Below are 21,797 nucleotides of genomic sequence, written 5' to 3' on the forward strand. Positions count from 1 at the left end.
CCACTCGGCAAGGTCACTGCATTCTACCTTATACCGTATCAAGAGGGCATTACACAACAACTTACAGCAGCCCTACACATTCGGCTATTACACAACAACTTACAGCAGCCCTACACATTCGGCTACTGCACACACAACCCTTCCTAGGGCAACAATGAACCTAGTTCTCTAGGTTCTACTCAGTACAACAACTTTTTGTAGGGTTTCTACCCAGAAATATAAGTAACACTAGAAGAAGAGAGAACCGACCTTCCTTTGAGAATATCAATCAACCATTCACTACTGAAGTCACTTTCCTTGTTGAAAAAGGTTATGCGCAGCAGAGAGACAAGCTGTACTGTTTCTGACCTAGGGCGAACCAGTTCTCTCCATCGACTGATCAGAAACGAAGGTGAAGAGTCACGAACAGTGCTGAGGTGCTTTACCAACTGACTTAGGTCAGGAGCATTGCTCTGATACCATGTTTTGACTGTTTCTACAGTAGTCTGAACAGGAAGAAGAAGAAGAAGAAGAAGAAGGGTCTGTCGAAAATCTGATAGGTTTCCCATTCAGTCGACCCCCTTAATCTATATTAGGTTCTAATCATAGTTACAAAGACAGAAATGACCTTACTTAAGTGTGGGGCAGAGTAACTCTAATAACACTGCCACATAAGCAAGTTACTTAATAAACAAAAGAAGACTAAACTACCCCTATTTGACACATCTTAACACATACAAACTAAGACAACCGAACCAACACTCCCCCTCAAGCTAAGCATGGATGTCAATCATGTTTAGCTTGCCAAGTAAGTCCACGAATTTCATTGTAGCTAGCCTTTTAGTCAGAGCATCTGCAATCTGCATCTCGGAGGGAGTATAAGGAATGCAGAGTTCTCCTGAGACAATTCTTTCTCTAACAAAGTGACGGTCTATCTCAATATGTTTTGTTCTATCATGTTGCACTGGGTTATTTGCAATGTTGATGGCTGCCTTGTTGTCACGGTACAACCTGAGAGGGCACTCAATCTTTATTCCAAGTTCACCAAGCAGGATCTTTAGCCATAAGAGTTCAGCAACACCATGAGCCATAGCTCGGTACTCAGCCTCTGCACTAGATCTTGCAACCACATTCTGTTTTTTACTCCTCCATGTAACTAAATTTCCTCCAACAAAGGTACAGTACCCAGAGGTAGACTTCTTGTCCCCAACAGAGCCAACCCAATCTGCATCAGTATATCCTTCAACTTCAATTTTACTGTTTTTCCTGAACAGAATCCCTTTCCCCGGGCAAGACTTCAAATATCTGAGGATCCTTTCCACAATTTTCATGTGAGAGATCTTAGGAGTGTGCATGAACTGACTGACAACATGTACCGCATAAGTAATGTCAGGGCGAGTAAGGGACAGGTAAATCAACTTCCCCACCAGCTTTTGGTATCTTTCCTTATCAGGGTAGTCCTCTCCTACTGACACCTATAGACTATGATTCTGTTCTATTGGAGTATCAGCTAGCCTACACCCCATCATGCTTGTCTCTTGAAGAAGATCAAGGTTGTATTTCCACTGACATATATAGATGCCCTCTTTGGATCTTGCAACTTCAATCCCAAGAACTCCTTTACTCTTTTAATCTCTTCCTGATCATTCCCTGTAATTACCATATCATTCACATAGACAATAAGTGCCGTAAGTTTTGCCATTTCTCTTCCTTATGAATAGGGTATGATCTGCTCCACTTTGAATGTAACCCCCTTTCTTCATGACTCCACATAGCTTCTCAAACCAAGCTCGAGGGGACTGCTTAAGGCCGTAAAGGGCCTTTCTCAGTCTACATACCTTCTTGCCAAAGACATAACCTGGTGGAGGATCCATGAACACCTCTTCATGCAGGTCGCCATTCAAGAAAGCATTCTTCACGTCCAACTGATGTAGCTCCCATGAGAAATTTGCAGCTAAAGATAATAGAACTCGGATTGTGTTGAGTTTTGCCATCGGAGCAAAAGTTTCTTTGTAGTCAATCCCTTCTTTTTGAGTAAACCCTTTTGCTACCAGTCTAGGCTTGTACCTCTCAATGGACCCATCCTCCCTGTGCTTCACAGTGAACACCCACTTGCATCCAACAGTGCCTTTCCTTTCTGGTAGATCCACTAATTCTCAAGTCCTTGCTTAAGGCTTTCATTTCTTCATCCATAGCCTATTTCCATTTTGGGTCAGATACTGCCTCAATATACCTGGTAGGAACATGCACAGAAGATAGAACAGGCACAAAAGAACAATAACGAGGAGACAACTGTGAGTAAGACACAAAATCAGCAATGGGGTATTTGATAGTACAAGAACGAGTAGACTTACGAAGGGCAATAGGAAGATCTAAGTCAGAGGAATTGATAGGATTACCTTGAGTTTCTGAGACAGGTTGATCCGAGTCCAATTGGTCGCTGTCATGAGTTAGAGGACCCTTCTTCCTTCTGTTGTAGGTGATTCTGATATCTCTTTGCAGCTTGCCGGAGTCTTCAGTAATATTTGTAACATCACTAGTAGTAGCTGGTACAATGGGAGCCTCACTAGATTCACCGGGATACCACAACTAGGTGGATCAGGAGGAGAAGATGGAAGACCTGAGGTCGAGAGAGGTACAAAGAATGGGGAAACAGAGGAATCCTCTTCCATCCCACTAGTCTCCCCCTGAAGAGGATTATGGGAAGAGTGAAAGTAGGATTGAGACTCAAAGAATACCACATCCTTTGTGACATATTTTTTTTTGTTGATTGGATCATAACACTTGTATCCTTTTTGAGTAGGGGAGTACCCCAAAAAGATTCCCTTTGTATCCCTAGGATCCAATTTGGTCTTCTTCGGATCCTTGACATGTATAAATCATACACAACCAAAGACTCTCGGTGGAAGAGAAAAGTCAGGAAGATGGGGGCAAAGAACAAAGAAAGGAGTTTTCATCCCCAATACCTTGGATGGCATTCGATTTATCAGATATGATGCAGTAAGGATTGCTTGAGACCAATAGCTTTTAGAAACTTTGTGCTGAAATAGTAAGGCTCGAGCAGTCTCCAATAGGTGCCTGTTCTTGCGCTCAGCAACCCCATTCTGTTGGGGGGTAGTAGCACAAGATGACTGATGAATCATTCTAGCATCCTCCATAAACAGATTCAAGGACCTTTCAAAATATTCTGCAGCATTATCTAACCTGAATTGTTTGACCTTCGTACCAAATTGTGTTTCAATCATTTTGCAAAATGTCATGGTTACCCGCGACACTTTCTCTTGTGCTTTTAATAAGTATATCCATGTGCATCGAGAATAGTGATCAATAAAACTGATAAAATATCGAAAGCCATCAACAGAAATAATGGGAGAAGGACACCAAACATCAGAGTGGACTAAGTCAAAAGAAGCTTGAATTTCATTACTTGAAGTTGAATAAACAGTTCTACATTGCTTTGATAGTTGACAGACTTCACAAACTAACTCTTGACTTGAAACACTTTTGAATAGTTCTGGAAACAACACTTCCAATGATGAAAAAGGTAAATGACCTAGCCTAGCATGCCATAAATGTGACCTAGCTATTGACTCCACATTGGACTGACTACACGTAGCAGATGTTTGCAAGGCCAAACTGATGTCTGCATTAAGGTAGTAGAGACCTCCACACTCATGACCGCTCCCAATCGTTCTCTTCGTCAAACTGTCCTGAAAGACAGTGAGTAGGAAAAAAGGTTATGCTACAATTCAAATTTTTGGTAAGCTTGGAAACAGATAAGAGATTTGAAGAAAGATTGGGAACATGCAAGACAAATTTTAGTGAGAGGTCCTTGCTCAGGTCAACCACTCCCTTCCCAGAGATGGTAGAGAGAGAACCATCAGCAGCCCTCATTTTATCTTGGCTAGACATTAAATGATAGGAAGAAAATAGAGAAGACATGTGTGTCATGTGGTCAGTTGCACCAGAATCAATAATCCAAGAGGCAGAATCAATAGAACTAGTAGCACAAAAGGCAGAGACAATGCCTGATCTGGCAAGGGAGGAGGATGGAAGAGAATTGGTCCTTAGACGGGCTAGGGCCCGGCTAAGTACCTCTACCTCATCGGCAGTAAAACCCAAGGACTCGGTTCGAGGGGAATTAGAAGTCTATCCCATGGAAGAGGAAGTAACTGTAGATGTGTGTTTTGAACCATCATCACTTTGACCCATAGCCAAATTCACACTTGCAGATTGACCCTTCTGATGCTTCTTATCTTTCCTCAATGCAGCTGGCTTCAGATGCGGATGGAGAACCCAACAGGTCTCTTTCACATGCCTTTCCCCTCCACAGTGGGTGCACTTTAGATGTCTCTTGTCGGAGTACCTGTTTCCCCTTTGATTTGTAGAGATTAGGGCCGAATGCTCCACAGGCTGTTCAGCTAGTTTTGTTTGAGTATCAACTTGCATCTCTTTTTTTCTCACCTCTTCATTGTTCACAAGGTAGTAGACATGATGTAAGTTTGGCATTTCATCCCTTCCCAGAATTTGGGATCTTATGCTCTCATATATAGGATCTAGGCCAACAAGAAACTTAAATGCTCTACCCTCTTCAATTTGTTTGTCATGCTTCTCTTTGTCTCCAGCACTCTCCCAGTCAATGATAAGGTGGTGATCTAACTCTTCCCATAGTCCTTCTAGTGTAGCAAAATATGTTGCAACACTCATATCTCCTTGCCTCAAGGCAACAATATCTTGATTCAATCTGTAAACTCTGGCATTATTCTTTTTCTGCCCATAGGTTTTAGAAACCTTTTCCCATATTTTGGCAGCCATGGAAAAATGTTGAACAGTCCTGGCTACCTTTGGAGTCATTGAGGCAAGTAGCCAGGACATAACTGTAGCATTCTCTTTGCGCCAAGTTCCATATTCAGCACTTCCCACTTCTAGTTCCTTCTTCTGCCCGTCTAAGTAACCAGTGAGTTCACGGGATGTGATGAAAAGCATGGCTGAGACAGACCATTCCCTGAAGTTGTACTCATCCAACAACATGCTTGTGATCTGTAGGCTATGCAGATTTGGATTCTCTAGATTAGGAGACCTCCCATAAGCTCTAACATCTCTACAAGACACTTCCCCGGATATCGAAGACATCTTCACTTACTTGTAAGTGTCAAGACTGTAACTGCAATGTATAGAGAACTGTTTCACACTTACGGAATTTGTTGCACTGTAAACTCAGTCCTGAGAACCAGACACAGAGCTGAAACACTGCACACTGTGCCCAAATTACTGCTGTCACCGAGTACTACATTGCAACTTGCTGTGTTGGCTTCTACTGTGTGCTAAACACTGCTGCCGCAGGTTATAACTTCACCCACGAACAGTTCTAGGACTGCTGAAATCAGTCCTTCCGCCTAGACCTGTTCTACACAGATCTATCTTAGCCGAATGGCTACAGTCTGCTGTACTGTGTCTATTAGGGCATCAGCCTCTGGGTCTAACTCCCCTTGGGCCCTACAACCAAGGGAAACCCTAGATGTAGGTCTAGCTGTGTTCTACGACCAACCCTAGGGTTTCTTTGCAGCAACCAACAAGAAGAATGGGAGAGTTACCTGCGAGTAGAAGAAGATGCGGCTGCTGTAACCAGTCGTAATATCAATGCTCTGATACCATGTTTGCTGAAATAGGGCTGTCGAATGAGAGAAGAAGAGGAAGAAGAAGAGGAACAGAAATGAAATGGGCGGCAGTAAATCCCTTCGACCAGCCCTAATCTATTATATATAAAGGCATTACATAATGTTACATGAATGGACAAGACTGCCCCTGATTAGTGATGGGACACCTAGTCGAAATAAACATTAAGTAAGATTAGGCCCAGTAACAAGGCCCACTAACTAATGGCTTAAGACCCAACAAAAAGTAAACATACAAACTAAGACAGCCGAACCAACATTTGTAATAATGTGTTTTGCCAATTTCAGGCCTTTTCAAAACAGCCAATAGTTCCCTTGTTGAATTGCTATGACATATAGGCCTAGAAAAGATAGCCATTATGCTCCCTTGGCTGTTGTGGAATACTTTCCATATTTTTGAGCAGTGATATGTAATGCTATTCTACTTGTTTTCCATTATTCCGTTTCTTGCAACCTTTAATAACAGTAATTGTCATGTTATTCTTAAATGTATATATAATATACAAAAGATCCAGTCTGTCATAGATAATGTATATACGATGGAGGACAAAGGGGCTAATTTTACCAAACTGTAACTTGAGGGCGGAAGAGAGATTGAGAGATGGAGGTAAGATATAAGATAGTGGAAGGTGCTTCTAAAGTATGAGTGTTAAGATTTGGCTGTTTGTATGGGAGTGTGTGGCTATTGAAAAACTGGAGAAAAACTTATTCTGAAGGTAAATAATGAGAGACAGTTTTCTTGATGCAGATCATGTTGCCACCATGGAGTGGGGAAATCAATGGTAGGGGAGGTTGATAGGATAAAAATGAGGGAAGTACAAACTATATTGCCTTCGCCGGGAAAAAGGTTTGAGAGTGGTCTGAAAGGGAAATAGCATTGAAAAAAGAGGCACAGGAGAACTTTCCTAGGTTAACAATAGTCTAGATTCTCTTAGCACTCACACTAGGGTCCAATAAACACCATTAAACAATTCTAGTAGCGAACTGAGTTCTGGAATATCAAAATAAATAAGTCTCTATGAAGGCCATGGTCCTATGAATTAGTGCTACTAGAAAAGGTTACAAAGGAGGCTATGGAGTAGTTCTTGAAATTGGAGAATTTCATCATCTATATTAGTATCATCTAACTAATAAATGCAAAGATGAAATTGACTGAGATGCTAGGGAAAGTGAAAAAACTTAGCATATAAAGTTTAATAGACTCTAAGCATTAGTTAGGTTTCTTTTGAAGATGTATAAGAAATACTTTTTGACTACATAAAAACAAAAAAGTTTTCCATTAGTGCTTTGTGATATATTGTTATTTGGTTTTAGCCATCAATTGTTATGGTTAGTGTGCAGCTTCTGGGCTTCATATTCTTTTTTTTTTGTGATCAATAGCTGAAATTTCATTAAAGGTTAATAAAGAAAGTATACAAGACAACCAGAGAAGGGAGAGATAAGCTCTCTTAACTCTCCCTAAGAAAGTTAGGTTTCTGGGCTTCATATTCTTCAATATCTAGGTTTTCTGATCTGTTAATTTCAGCTTTCATTTTGAATCTCAAAAAAATTAGGGTGATGTTTAGAATGCTCATTTATTTTGTTATTTTAAGTTTTGCATTGTCTAAATACGGGAAGGTTATGTGGTGGTTGCCATGTCACTTTGTCAACAGATTCAAACCATGCAAACTGCACAAAAGCCTGGGGTTATTATAAATATGGGATCTGCTTCAGGTCTTTATCCTATGTATGGTGACCCTATATACTCTGGGTCCAAAGGTTTGTTTCTTTCTCTTTCTACCACTGGCTTTTCTTTCCCCTTAATCTCAAAGTTTTTTTGTCAAAATTTCTTGTACTTTTTTTGATGCAAATGCTGCCTAAATTGCTTGACCTGTATGCTGCAAAACACAAAGAACAATACAAAGATCCTTTTTTTAAATGAGATTTGCTTTGGTTTCTAGTCTCATGAGATCACACTTTCACAGGTGGTGTGGTTTTATTTACTAGATCACTTGCTCCTTACAAGCATCAAGGAATTCGTATCAATGTGCTTTGCCCTGAGGTAATAGTTAAGTTTGAATGATTATAATTATTTCAAACTAACAGAAGGAAAATGTTTTTATTTTTTTTCAATTCCTGATGAACGTTTTTAACAGAATCCAATCTAATAAATATTTTAACTCTTTTGAAAGTGTTACAATTCTGTACTTTGTTCAGACCTTCAACATGATTACATGAGAATGCTAATTCTTCTGTGCTCTTGTCAGTATATTGAAGTTACAATCGTGATTTCTTGTATTAAGTTAGTATATAACATGCTTATATTGGATAATTAGTACATAAACAGCCCTTGCCAATTCCTTCTTGGATCTTTGATGCTAGTCTGAATGGTTCAAACAGGTTTTATCATGTTATGGGGCCTGTCATACCAATACACTTGATTGCATCTGACTTTCTTCACTAGTTCTTATTTTGTTGTCTACCTCTATTTTTTGTGCTTTCTGGTTGTAACTTTGGTCTTTATCATTTCACTAAGAGATTTACTTCAATGATTGAAGAGGGAAAAAAACAAGAGGGAAACATATTGCATCTAGACACATTAAACAAAGAACATTTTTTTTTTGATAACAAAATAAAAAATTATTGAGAAACAAAAAAGGTTATAAAGCAAAGGATAAAGTAGAGATTACACTTAGTAGAAATCTGCTGAATCAAAAGACCTGTAAAGAAGAAAAGAAAAGAAGTATTTCTTGTGGAAGAAGAGAAAGAGAAGAGAAGAAGTTGAGAAAGAAAGAGAGAGCAAATCAGATCTGGCCGTCCTCTTCATTAGTATTTATACTTTAATTAAAAGAGAGTACAATGACTAATATGCCCTTATAGGGCGACTAACAAAAAAACTGCATAAAAAACTTAAAAACATCACTCCAAAGGGTCTCAACAAGTGTTCTGTGGTCCCCACTTCCTTTCTAAACAAAAAATTAACAAAAGTAACTAAAACATTTTCCAAAGTCTGCACAAAATCCTCAATACTCCCCCTCAAGTTGGGAGTAAATGTCACACATTCCCAACTTGCGTAGGTCATGTTCAAGCTTGTTCTTTGTATCCCCTATGGTGAAGACATCAACTAACTATAACTTAGAGGAGACATAAGGTATGTAGATTTCTTCGGCTGTCACCTTTTCTCTTATGAAGTGTCTATCAACCTCAATGTGTTTTGTTCTGTCATGCTGAACCGGATTGTGGGCAATATTGATTGCAACTTGGTTGTCACAATATAACATCATGGATTCCTCTTCATCTATCCCAATCTCACTCATCAAGGATCTAACCCAAAGTAATTCTGAAACACCATGGGCCATAGATCTATGTTCATCCTTTGCACTTGACCTTGCCACCACTAGCAGTTTTTCACTCTTCCATGAAACCAGATTTCCTCCCACAAAGGTGCATGCCCTTGATGTAGATCTCCTGTCATCTATACAACTTGCCCAATCTGCATCTGTATAGGACTCTAGTTTCAAATTCCCATGATTTGAGAATAAAATTCCTCTGCTAGGATGCTTTTTTAGGTATGCAAGTATCCTATCAATGGCTTCCCGGTGCTGAAGAGGAGCATGCATATATTGACTCACAACACTCACAACATAGGAAATATCTAGGTGTGTCATACATAAATATAGTAGCTATCCTATCATCCTCTAATGTCTCCTCACATCCTTAACCAACTCACCATTCAAAGTATTAATCCTGTAGTTTGGATCAATAGGAGTATTAGCTAGTTTAACTCTCAGCTTCCCAGTTTCTTGTAGTAGGTCCAACACATACTTCCTCTAAGAGATGAATAGCCCATGCTTGGATCTTGCAACCTTATTCCCCATAAAATATTTTAGTTCACTTAGATCCTTAATCTCAAATTTTTGTTGTAGTGACTTCTTGAGTGCATTAATCTCCCTCAGATCATTCATTTCAACAACTATATCATCCACATACACGATCAGTACCGCCACAAGTGCTTCTCTCCTCTTTACAAAGAGAGTGTAATTTGACTGGATCTGTGTGCATCCAAAATGGAAAATGCCCCCCTAAAGCTGTCAAACCATGCCCTAGGTGACTGTTTCAATCCATATAGTGTCTTTTTCAGTTTGCAAGCTTTTCCTTTACCAACATTCTCATAAAAAGCCAATTGGAAGGTCCATGCGTACCTCCTCCTACAAATCACCACTAAGGAATGAGTTTTTAACATCAAACTAGAAGAACAACTGCGAGTAAGTAGCTGCTAGAGACAAGAGGATCCGAATTGAGCTCATGTTAGCTATTGTTGCAAAGGTCTCCAGATAATCTATACCATAGGTCTGTGTATACCCTTTTGTAACTGTTAGCATAGGGGTATTTCTGTCTTTATACCTTGATCGATGTTGCTGATCTGTAATGTTGTGTTGAAACATGTGCTTTTAACTTAAGTAAGGGCACATAGGTCTTTTTAGTTATGTTTTAATAATAATATAAATACTTACTGGCCGATTAGGAGAAGTCAAGTTGACTCTTTCAGTTCGAACCAGAATTCTCTCTTCTCTCTTTCTCTCTTTCTTTATCACTTTTTCTTCTTCTACATAACTGAACTCAGTCAGGCCGAACTCTAAGGCAGACCTGAATTATAACAGTAACCAACCTCACCTTGTACCCCTCTATGCTGTCATCAACCTTGTACTTCACAATGAACACCCATCTACATCCAATTGTCTCCTTGTTTGTAGGAAGATCAACTATCTCCCATGTCTGGTTCTTAATCAAAGCCTCCATTTATTCTTGCATAGATGTTCTTCACTTAGGTTTGGAGAGCCTCACTGACATTCCTAGGTATAGACATAGTATCTAGGGAAGAAAGGAAGGCACAATAGGAAGGTGATAGGGCACTATTAGAGAGATGGTGTGAAATGCAATGAGCTGTACACTTTCTCTCTCTGGTAGAGTGCAATGGGAAGATCAAGATCAGCTGCAACATCAGTGCTAGGTATAGAAACATCATCAATGGGATCAGAGTCAATAGCAAGCTCAAGAGAAATACTTGGAGCTGTAGCAACCAAACCTGGAATCTCGGATGGACTGATGGAGAGCGGTGCAGGTTCTCCTACTGGAGCATGTATGGAGTCAATCCTCTTGTGTTGGCGCTGAAAGAACTTTGAGACATGTTGTAATGGATCAGGTAGTGGGATTGAAGTTGATGGACCAGATTGAAGGAACAGGAAGAGGAATAGATTGTGAACTCTCCTCCCCAAAACACTCCCCCTAAGGAGAACCACCAAAGGAAAAGAATGTAAACTCAAAGAAGGTAACATCCATAGTGGCAAACCTATTCCCTGACATTGAATCATAACAACTATACCTCTTTTGGTTTTCAACATATCGAAGAAAAACACATTTTTTGGCCTTAGGATCCAACTTCTTATGATGAAGATTGAATGACACCTTAAACCCTAGGATGCATGGAGGTGATTGATTGTGAGAAAAATGAACAAGAACTGAAACACACACCCTAAAACTTCTTGCCACCTCCACAATGTGTCTATTTTTCCTCTTTTCTACCTCATTCTACTGCGGTGTATAAGCACAAGTACTTTGATGAATCACCCTATGCTCTAAAAAATATGTGGCCAAATCCTTTTCAAAGTATTATCTATCATTGTTTGATATGGAAATCTTAGTCCTCACTCCAAACTGTGTGGGAACCATCTGGTAGAACTATTGCACCAAAATAGATACCTCATCATGTGATCGTGTCAAATATATCCAAGAATATTGAGTATAATCATCCACAAACAAAAGAAAATAACAATAACCACCCATGGGAGAAATATGATAAGGTCCCCATACATCAGTTTGAACAACATCAAAAGTAGAAGAACTTCTTTTATTACTTGGTTTAAAAGAATGTCTTACAATGCTTTCCCAATTGACAATTTTCACACTCTAGACTAGATAACTGACCAAACTTAAACAACTTTGGAAACAAACATCTCAATGAACTGAAAGAAAGATGACACAACTGATTATGCCAGAGCATAATTTAACTCACTGACTCTGACCCACTACTGCTGCTACTAACATGGTGTCTTGAATGTCTCGGAATCTCATCTAGAAGGTAGACTCCATTCACCTCACGACTACTCTCAATTGTCATCTTTGACTCCAGATCCTATAAAACACAATTACCAGGAAGGAAAGTCATTGAACAATTCAAAATTTTTGTTAGACTACTTGCAGAAAGAAGATTAGTATGAAGCCTAGGAACATATAAGCCAAAAGACAAAGTAATGCCATCAGTCACCCTAATTGCCCCTTTCCCAACAATGGGAATATGAGAACCATCTGTTGTAGAGGCTCTATCTCTACTAGAACACAATTGGTAAGAATTGAAAAGGGTAGACAGATTGGTTATGTGCTCAGATGCAACTGAGTCTATAATCCAAGGAGGTCCCTCTTTACCTAAGGTAGATGCATAATTTGCAACCGCATATGAACTACCTGTATGAGCAAAGAAAGTAGTGTGACTGACTTCTAGATTTCCTGCACTTTATTGCCTGCCTAAAGAACTAGAACCAACCGAATCCTTCTTACTCATAAGCTGTTCATACTTCTACAATTCAGTTATGACTGTTGCCATTGCAATGGACTCCAAGTTGGCTTGGGTAAAAGGTCCCAAAGAGTCTCTAGTAATTGACACATTTTCATTTCCTTGCTTGTTCTTGACCCAAATTAATATGAAATGTGGATGGAGCTTCCAATAGGTGTCTCGTTTAAGCTTCTTGTAGAAGTCACAAACCAAGTCCTTCTTATCCTCCCTCTTGATCACACTACTCCCCCTATCTCCATTTGGCTTAGGTTTGACTGCATTGACCATAGCCGATTGGTCAACCCCCAGATTGTCTCAACATGACATTCCTCCCGTTCTCCTCTTTTAACACAAAGGTATAGGCTTGAGAATGATTCAAACTCTCTCTGGAAAGGATGTGTTGCCTAGCAATATCAAATTCAGGGTTTAGTTTAGCTAAGAACTCAAAGACCTTGTTCTTCTCCACCAACTTTTGATAGGTTGCTGCATCCTTCGTACTCTCCCAAACCCCACAGTCTCTAAGTGATCTCTCTCTTGCCAAAGTGTTTTCAACATGGAGAAATACATAACAAGAGGTCTATCTCCTTGTTTTGTGTTAATCACCCGATTCCTTAGCTGTTAGACTCTAACTACATTCTATTTCTAGGAGTAGGTCTTAGTCACTCCATCTCAAGTCTCCTTTGCAATAATAGCCCAATTTTTACCAATGTGAGGAGGTAACATAGAATTACACAGCCCAGACATTACCATGTAATTCTCCTGCACTTGTCAGGAGGAATTTGTATTGGGTTTCTTCTCATCCCCAATGGTGTATCCCAATTTCCCATGAGCACCAAAAGCCATCTTAGCTGATTGTGCCCATTCTAAATAATTTGTACCATCTAATTTTGCTGTGGTAATAATCCTAGACCCAAAAGGTTCCTACACCCAAACCTGTAGAGAACACTGATGAGGGCCCCACGGCTGTGGTCCCCACTGTGTTCGTATGACAACACATATAATCTTTGTTAGTTATATCAGTGTTAGTTGGTAGTTATTCTAGACAGCTTGTTATTTCAGCTTATTATTGTTTTATTTGCCATGTAAGCATTAATGGCAATTCTGCTTTTTTCTACAATTAGTGAACATAACATATAAATATTAAGAGTGGGGTGGCAGATTCAACTAATCTGTCCTTCTCCTTTCTAAACCCTAGTGTACTTCTGCTTCTCCTCCTTTTCTCCTTCTTTTCTTCTCCTTCTTTTCTTCTTCTTCTTTTCTCCATCCGAAACCTTTTTGGATTCAAGACTGACTGTAGTCTTGATCGACTACTTGGTATCAGAGCCTATCTAGGGTTTCTCATGTGTGTCTAGTCCAGCCGACCACATGAGAACTGCCTAGGGCTGGAAGCTTACAAAGAACAGTTCGTTGGCTGATTCTTGGAGGTTACCAGAAGGGTTTAGCAGCTGTCCGAAGGCTTGGAGAGTGTTTTGGTAATCAGGAAGAATCAAAGAAGGTTAAACGGATCAATATTAGGGTTCAAGCCGAGATTGAAGGTGGCGACCAGAGTTTTCTGGGTAAGTTTTTATTTTTCCTTGAGATCGTCGTCAGTCAAAGATAGGTTGGACCTATCTAGGAGGAGCGGCTGAATTCTCCTTTATTTTCTCAGAGGCGATCAGGTTTTTTTGATTTTTTTTAGGGTTTGTCATTAACCCTACGACCAGATTTGACTGTGAACCTATTTGGAAGGTGCGGATGAGCACTATTTATGTTCTCACAAAGGTTTCCTTAACCCTACGATCAAACCCTAAATCTACTTCAGCATTACAGATTGTTTTCTAAGTGGTTTCTAGACCTGTTTTGGCTTGAAAGCCTGTTTTGGGGTGAGAACCTTTATTGGACTGCTTACATTCTGAACTGCCGATTGGTTTTAGATCAGATCCGAACTGAACTCATACAGAATTCTGACTGTGATAAGTTATTTAAGTGCTGTTTTCTATTGCACTAGCTCTAATAGTTCTTAATTACCGATTCTTAACCAAGAATGGAGTTCAAGAATCAGGGGGAAGGTGTTTTTGGGAACAACAGTTCTGGTAATATGTCTGAGACTTCGTTTCAGATTACAACTGTGAGATTTGACGGATCCAATTACTTAGAATGGGCCCAATCGGCCATGATGGCTGTTGGGGGAAGAGGAAAACTTAGCTGCCTATTGGGAGATGTGAAAGAACCTTCAAAGGTGGACCCAATGTATACTAAGTGGGTTCAGGAGAACTACTTGGTTATGACTTGACTGTGCAACTCTATGCAGCCACATATCAGACAAAATTATTTGTGGGCAAAAACAGCCAAGGAGATCTGGGATGTCATGAAAGAGACCTACTCCCAACCCCTTAATGTTGCTAGAGCCTATGAATTGAAGTGTGAGGTAAATAACCTCAAACAATGAGAGAAACCCGTCTCTGTTTATTTCTCTACTTTGAAATCTCTATGGCATGAAATTGACCATCTGGAGACTTTTGAGTGGGAAAGTTCGAAAGATGCATAGACCCATAGAAAGCAAGTTGAGACCAATAAGGTGTTTGAATTCCTGGTTGGTCTGAATTTTGATTATGACATTGTGAGACAGCAGATACTGACAAGAGACAGTGTGACCTTATCTTAAGCCTACTCTTTGGTGCATAGTGAAAAGACTAGGAGAAAAGTTATGATGCAACATCAGCCCTTCCCCCCAGCCCTAGCAACAGTTAAACCTAAGTCTGGGGGTGATACAGAAAGGGACATGAAAAAGGAAGATAAGCGGGATCTAGTGTGTGAACATTGCTAGAAACCCAAGCATACTAAAGATACATGTTGGAAGCTCCACCCTCATTTAGTCCCAGCAAAACTACGGAACAAAAGGGGTAATGCTCATATGGCTGTTAATACCGATTCTACATCCTCATTGGGCACAAAAGGCACGCCCATAGACACCTTATCAGCTGTTCGGGCTGCCCTAATACAGTTGGAAAAGGAGGTTGGGAATTCAACTCAGTTATCTCAGTCATCATCAACGCCTGCCACATCAGCCTTTGCTCATTCAGGTACTCGGGCCTTAGCTTACCATGCTTCAACTCCATGTAACACTGAACATTTTTGGGTAATAGACTCAGGTGCATCTGACCATATGACTAGCTTGCCATCACTGTTCGCTACCTTTCACTTATCTTTTGGTAGAGATAAAGTATCCATTGCTGATGGTTCCCTTGTTCCCATTTCTGGCAAGGGAGACATCAAGTTGTCTGATACTATCTCCTTATCCTCAGTCTTGCATGTTCCTAAACTTGATACTAATTTACTTTCAGTCAGTAGTATTACAAAACATTAGAATTGTTCAGTAACCTTTTTCCCTGACCGATGTGTTTTTCAGGATTTGGAGACAAGGAGGGTGATTGGGATTGGCCGTGAGACGAATGGGATCTATCTGCTTGGAGAGAGTTCTCATTGGAAAGAACATGTGGATAAGAAGTCCTTTGTTTCTCAGTCTGTGAGTCCGGTTATGCTTTGGCATAATCGGTTAGGTCATTTATCATTTCGGTCTTTGAAGAGTCTGTTTCCTAATTTGTTTGAGTCTGTTGAGATGTCAAATTTGAGATGTGAGAGTTGTGAGCTTGCAAAGCATTGCAGAACATTTTATTCCTTGAGTAATAAAAGTAGTAATTCTTTTGATGTTGTGCACACTGATGTTTGGGGCCCGTATCACATCCCTTCTATGGGAGGGTACAAATATTTCCTGTTGTTTGTTGATGACTATACCCGTTTTTCTTGGGTTTATCTTATGCGTTCTCGAGATGAGGTTCCCGCTCTGACCCAGACCTTTCATCAGATGATTTTAACACAGTTCGGGGTCAAAATCAAAATCCTCAGATCTGATAATGCGAAAGAATACTTTGCCAAGCCACTGGCCTCTTATCTACTCGATCATGGTTATTCACCAGAGCACTTGTCCTTATACACCACAGCAGAATGGGGTTGCCGAGAGGAAGAATAGGCACATTTTGGAGGTGGCTAGAAGCATTATGTTTACCTCCAATGTGCCTATCCGTTTCTGGGGCGATGCTATTCTCACGGTAGTGTATCTCATTAATCGGGTTCCCTCACAGGTTCTTGACATGAAGCCTCCGTTTACCCTTCTATACCCAGATGAGGAATTATTTACTGTTCCCCTTAAAACCTTTGGTTGCACCTGCTTTGTTCAGATTCTTGGCCCTCATCATTCCAAATTTGACCCTAAGGCCTCCAAATGCATTTTTCTCGGTTATGCACAAACTCAAAAGTGTTGTATAGTATCATAGTTCTTATTATTTTATTTGTTCTTTTTATCTTTCAGCTCTGTAAGGGCATTCTTGTAACTGTACATACTTTTTATCTCTTTAATATAAAAGAGGCTCTTTGGGGTGGGGGTCAACTATTTCTTGACACCCCTAGATCTGTTTTTTTCTAGATCTGAATTCAGTTCACACCTTCACACTGGTGCAATCATTTGTAATGACCAAACCATCTTGGTTGACCTATAAAAAGGGTCATTTTCCAATGTTGGTCCCAACTATCTGTTTGGAGGGGTGGATTGGATATGACCTAACTTTTGGCTTTTTCTTTGGCTCAAAGTGGCTATCTCTGTGTTTTCCACAATTTTTGATCTTCTAGATTGATGCATTTATGTTCTATGTTCTTTTTTTCTTGTCTTTGTCACATGTAAGAAGAAAAAGCAGCTATCTGTTGCTTATCAACTGTAAAGCTCTAGTAACTCATTTGGATACCTGCTATCTGAATGCAGTTTGTTCAAACCGAGCTGGCATCAAAGGTGGATTCAAGATTTATTGATTTAATTGGAGGTTTTCTGCCCATGGAAATGATTGTCAAAGGTATTGCCTTACTGCTAATTAGTTATGCATTCTTCCCTTAATAAACAGTTAATTGCAACTGAATATAATTGTTATTGAACATATCAAAATGATGGAACAGGGTTTATGTAGCCAACCCCATATAGTTGGGACAAGGCTTAGATGATGGTGATGGTGATCTTTTGATCAATACCTATGTATCTTTGCAATCAATGTCCTAATACTCTTCCATTCATTAATGACATTTTTGTTATTGATAAAAAATATAATATTAGGTTACAATGCAATTTAGACCGACTATTGATTGATTTATTTCAAATGATGTCTTGCAACCAGGTATTTTTGAGAAACACAGAAATTTAGTGGATTATATTGTTGTGACTAACTTGTTAGTGATGGATGTTAGTTCTTTTACTCCAATTTCCTTCTACATATTTATGGTATGGGTATGAAATCTGTTGGTTGGTCAAGTCTAGTCCTTCAGGGCTTGTGATGGTAATGTTGTCATATCATATTTAGTGCTAATAGAAGTCAGGAAATGTGTGAATTAGTTAGTTGGGATTTCTATCCAACTCAAGGGATGGGATTGGCATTATCCACGAGCTTTACCATTGAGAAGTGTTCACAGATTGCAATAGATTGGTTGAGGAACTGGTCTCGATATCCTTGAAAGTTGGTGGATCTCTAACCAATTTCAAATTGGGTTTTGTCTCCAATAAGCAACGTTGTTAAAATATTGCAATTACAATACGATTTACAATTTGAATCATGAATCCCAAGGGTTTTGATTCGAATCTTATGTCCCAATCCTTTTCTGTAAAAATCTTACAATTTTTGTTTGAATCCTATGATTTGCTTCATACATCTTATGGTTTATGCAATTCCCATGATTCATTGTGATTCAAGTCAATTTAATTAAGAATTACTTCTCTACTTTGTCATTTTGTACCTTACTAGAAATTGATTTATTTATGTTATTTAAGACCATATGTTGAGTTCTCTACTTGGTTTTGGGGCAGGTCATAAAAGTTAAATTTGAGTGCATAATGTCAATTTATACCTTTATGCTTTCCTTGCACACATGCATAGCACATGCCCTTACACTAATGTTGTATAAGTAGTAATTTCTATTGGTTTAGGTACGGATATGGTAGAGAGACTTAAAAATAGGGTAGACCACTTTTCCATATATATTTAGCATTTTAGCATTATCTATGCTTAATTTTTTGACAAATTTGTAAAAATAGAAATTATCTTATGATTTACGATATGATTCACAAGTCGATTTGATTCAACTTTCTCTATGATTTACGATTCGATTATGATTTTCAGAACATTACTCACGAGTAATTAGGTATAACCTATCTATGGGTGGGGGAGTCTCTGAAGTTATGTCACTTCAGTCCCATCTTTTATTTAAAGCAGCAGAGAAAAACAAGTACATATGTCCTCGTCATTATGATGATTCAAATATACACTGAATTTACAACCATATCCTTTTATGAGAACAGTAGCCTTTCTCAATTCCCCTTGTAAGCAGGGCATAGATGTCTATCATGCCTGGCTTGTGCACACTGAATCCCAATTGTCCCTTGACAACTCATTTAGCGATGATCTAAACTAGCTGATCTCCAAATTCCAGCCTTATCAAAGGGTACACCAATGTATAAAGGAGCTACCTATTTTCATATGAAAAAAATGCCCGTTGACCACTTGACCTCCATATGTGTAGTCCTATGATTCTTTTGGTTGGTTATATTTCAGCCAAATTTTTGTAGTAGAGTTCTCAGACATTCCATGTGCCATGGATATATGAAGTATTTTGAGCAAGGGAAGAGGAGAAAATGAGAGAAGAATAGAGGAGAAGAGAATAAGAAAATGGGGCGGCAGGCTTGTTCTGTCCAGCCCAGGATGGAATTTAAATGTAACTTAAAACATGAGAAATTACAAGGTTGCCCTTCATTAGCTGGGCTAACCATAAACAGATTAAGAAATGGGTAACTTAGGCCCATTAGGCCCAAAAAGATATAAACTTAATTACAGCCCAGCCCATACAACTTTATGACTTAAACACTATATACTCCTCTGTACTCACTCTAGTTAAAACAGACTGCTTCTTATCCCTTGAAACTGATGTTTCCAAACAAAGGTGCAACATCTTGAGGTTGGTCTACAATCATCAGTTAACTCTGCCCAACAACTCGAGTATAGTGTTTGCCTTCAGATGACTATGATTGGCAAAAAGAAGTCCTTTTCTTTCTAGGGGTAGATCTCAGATGCCTTAGGATTCTTTCAGCTATTTTGTGGTGAATAGTCTGAAGAGTGCATCAATAATACTCATTGCATAGGTTCTGTTTGATTTCAGAAGAGACAATAATGAAATTCTCCATACAAAACTCCAAAACTTTCCCTTGTTGGAAGTACCTTTATCTCAATTTTGGACTTGGGTCAAATAAAGTGTCAATTGGTCTTGCACAAAACTTCCTATTCTCCTTTGGTAAGTCTAAAAACATACTTTGGGATCTGAAGATCCTTCTTTTGGAGAAAGCTATCCTTATCCCAATAAAAACACTTTGTAGGGAATTGATTTCAAATCCTTTGTTATTGATAGAAAAATCAATTTCCTTTGCTATAAGGGCTTTGATTATTTGAATTTTTGAAGTGCTATTGTCTATAACAAAAATATCATCAACAGAGACAATGAAAAGCTGTATTTCATTTGCCTTCATGTTTAGCAGTGCTTAATCAGCACTCAGCAATCTTCTGATGTTCTAAGGATCCAGTTTGATTGCAGAAAAAGTCAGATAAATTTTGAAAATTTCCAAGGGAATTCTTGGAAAAGGCATTTGACTGGCATGAGAAAATGGGTGGGACCCACTTTAGGGTTTCAAAAAGTTTCTCCTGATATATTAAAATGCAAGAAATTTGAATGCAGGGTCTAAATGAATGGCTAGGGCATTAGGGAGCTTAAGATCCCACATCTGAACATTGACACCCTAGAGGACATCTCCTCCCATTATGAATGAGGTTGTTTCTCATATGGAGTTTGATAATGTTGGGAGATCTTTTTTTTCGGTCTAAGATTTTTTGCTACTCTATACATTGGCAATGATGATATATAATGAATTGGTGTTTTAATGTAATTTCAAGAATGGATGTCTTATCTCTAGTCTCTTTCTCTATAATGGATTGATGTTTTCTTGTTATCCCCATCCCCCCCTCCCCAAAAAAAAAGCATTAAAAAACAATTCAAATCTACCATGGTTTCAATTTGGTTCATTTGTTTTGTCTTCTGGTGGAAAAAATAATTTATGCTTTTCATGTTATTTTTTGATTGGTAAGAATCTTAAACAAAATTGTGATGTCTCTGTCGTAAGTTGGTGTTTGAGAATTTTTTTTGTAGGTGCTCTTGAGCTTATAAAAGATGAGAGTAAATCTGGTTCTTGTTTGTGGATAACGAAACGCAGAGGCATGGAGTATTGGCCCACACCCATGGAGGAATCAAAGTACTTGGTGAATATTTCAAACTTAAAAAGAAGGTTCTCGTACCCTATGCAATTTAGTTTTCAAGTTCCCTCAAGTTTTGAGAAAGTGTAAGTAGATATCTAATTCTTGCTCAAGTTAGATTTCTTAGTCTATTTTTTTTTTTTGGTAGGTACTGTAAAAATTTATTAAATATGAACAAAAGAATGTTTTACAACCATGGAAGTGCCTAGTGCTTCATTTTTTAGGCTAGCAATTGCTACCTAACCTTCCTTTCACATATTACATACAACCAGTGGGAGGTGGCTCCTCAAAATAGCTGATTTTTGGTCACTCCTTGTTTTGCTAGCACATCACCCAACATTTTAGCAGATCTCTGAGTCCACATAAAACTATTCTCATTTCCCTTGCCAACTATCTTATCTCCCTTATAGCATGCTGGTACTGCCATGTACCTCAGTTATTACCCTTGACCTAGCCGTCTAGCCTGCCATCACCCTAGAGTCACCTTCCATCACCATGTTTCTGAGGTTGAGAAATAGATCAGCCTTAGTCCCTACAATACTACCAACGACTTTGCCTTTGTTGAGTCTCTTTGATCTTTTTGTCCTAAAAATACTGTTAGTACATCCCCATTGTTGGTTCTCAAATACCCCACCTATAGTGGAGTTTCTGGGATGTTCCATAGTACTACACCTACCAAAATTCTTCTTTATGATATCAGGGTTACACACTCTGCATTCCATAGCCATGATTGCTCTGTTATCTGATGAGTGTGTCACATTGTGCCACCCTCTAATGATTTCATTCATAGAGATATAAACAAATAAATCTAGTGTCTTTACCCAATTGTGTTACTTCCACCCGTTATATTTTCAAAGAATGCTTCATTTATCTAGGCCTTGAATATTCTTGAGTTTCTTTCCAAACTGTTCGTAACACTGCAACCCTAGTGCATTTCCATATGATTCTCTCACTTATTTTAGGTAGTGTGAAAAAATAGGTCTTCAAAGCTTTCCACATTTCCTGGAGATGTCCACCTGCAACAACATGAAAAGAGCCACTACCCCATGCTAGATACAAACTGACTGGAGATAGTAAATGAAATGTATGTAGATTTACATTTTTTATTACAAAGAAGTACATGTTGGGTGATAAACACTAGTTAGGCCTTCTCCTTTGAAGATTATCATAGTGTTGATTTTGAAG

General features: G+C 39.0%; 1 protein-coding gene across 3 annotated transcripts in view; it reads left to right on the forward strand.

Annotated features, from left to right (window-relative positions):
• The window catches only part of NQR (ARP protein (REF)), an 86,889-nt gene that overhangs the window by 11,411 nt on the left and 53,681 nt on the right, over positions 1-21,797 (forward strand). For all 3 annotated transcript variants that reach the window (XR_016099156.1, XM_088944421.1, XM_088944422.1), the window contains exons 4-7: positions 7,307-7,412; positions 7,619-7,695; positions 17,039-17,126; positions 20,509-20,698. Coding sequence is in view for 2 of the 3 variants with exons in the window: in XM_088944421.1 (XP_088800547.1) it covers positions 7,307-7,412; positions 7,619-7,695; positions 17,039-17,126; positions 20,509-20,698 (461 nt within the window). In the remaining variant the exon portion in view is untranslated. The remainder of the gene's footprint in view (positions 1-7,306; positions 7,413-7,618; positions 7,696-17,038; positions 17,127-20,508; positions 20,699-21,797) is intronic.

Source organism: Nelumbo lutea, chromosome 5 (genome assembly GCF_056320005.1).
Source record: "Nelumbo lutea isolate HS-2025 chromosome 5, American lotus-T2T, whole genome shotgun sequence".
NCBI classification, from domain to species: domain Eukaryota; kingdom Viridiplantae; phylum Streptophyta; class Magnoliopsida; order Proteales; family Nelumbonaceae; genus Nelumbo; species Nelumbo lutea.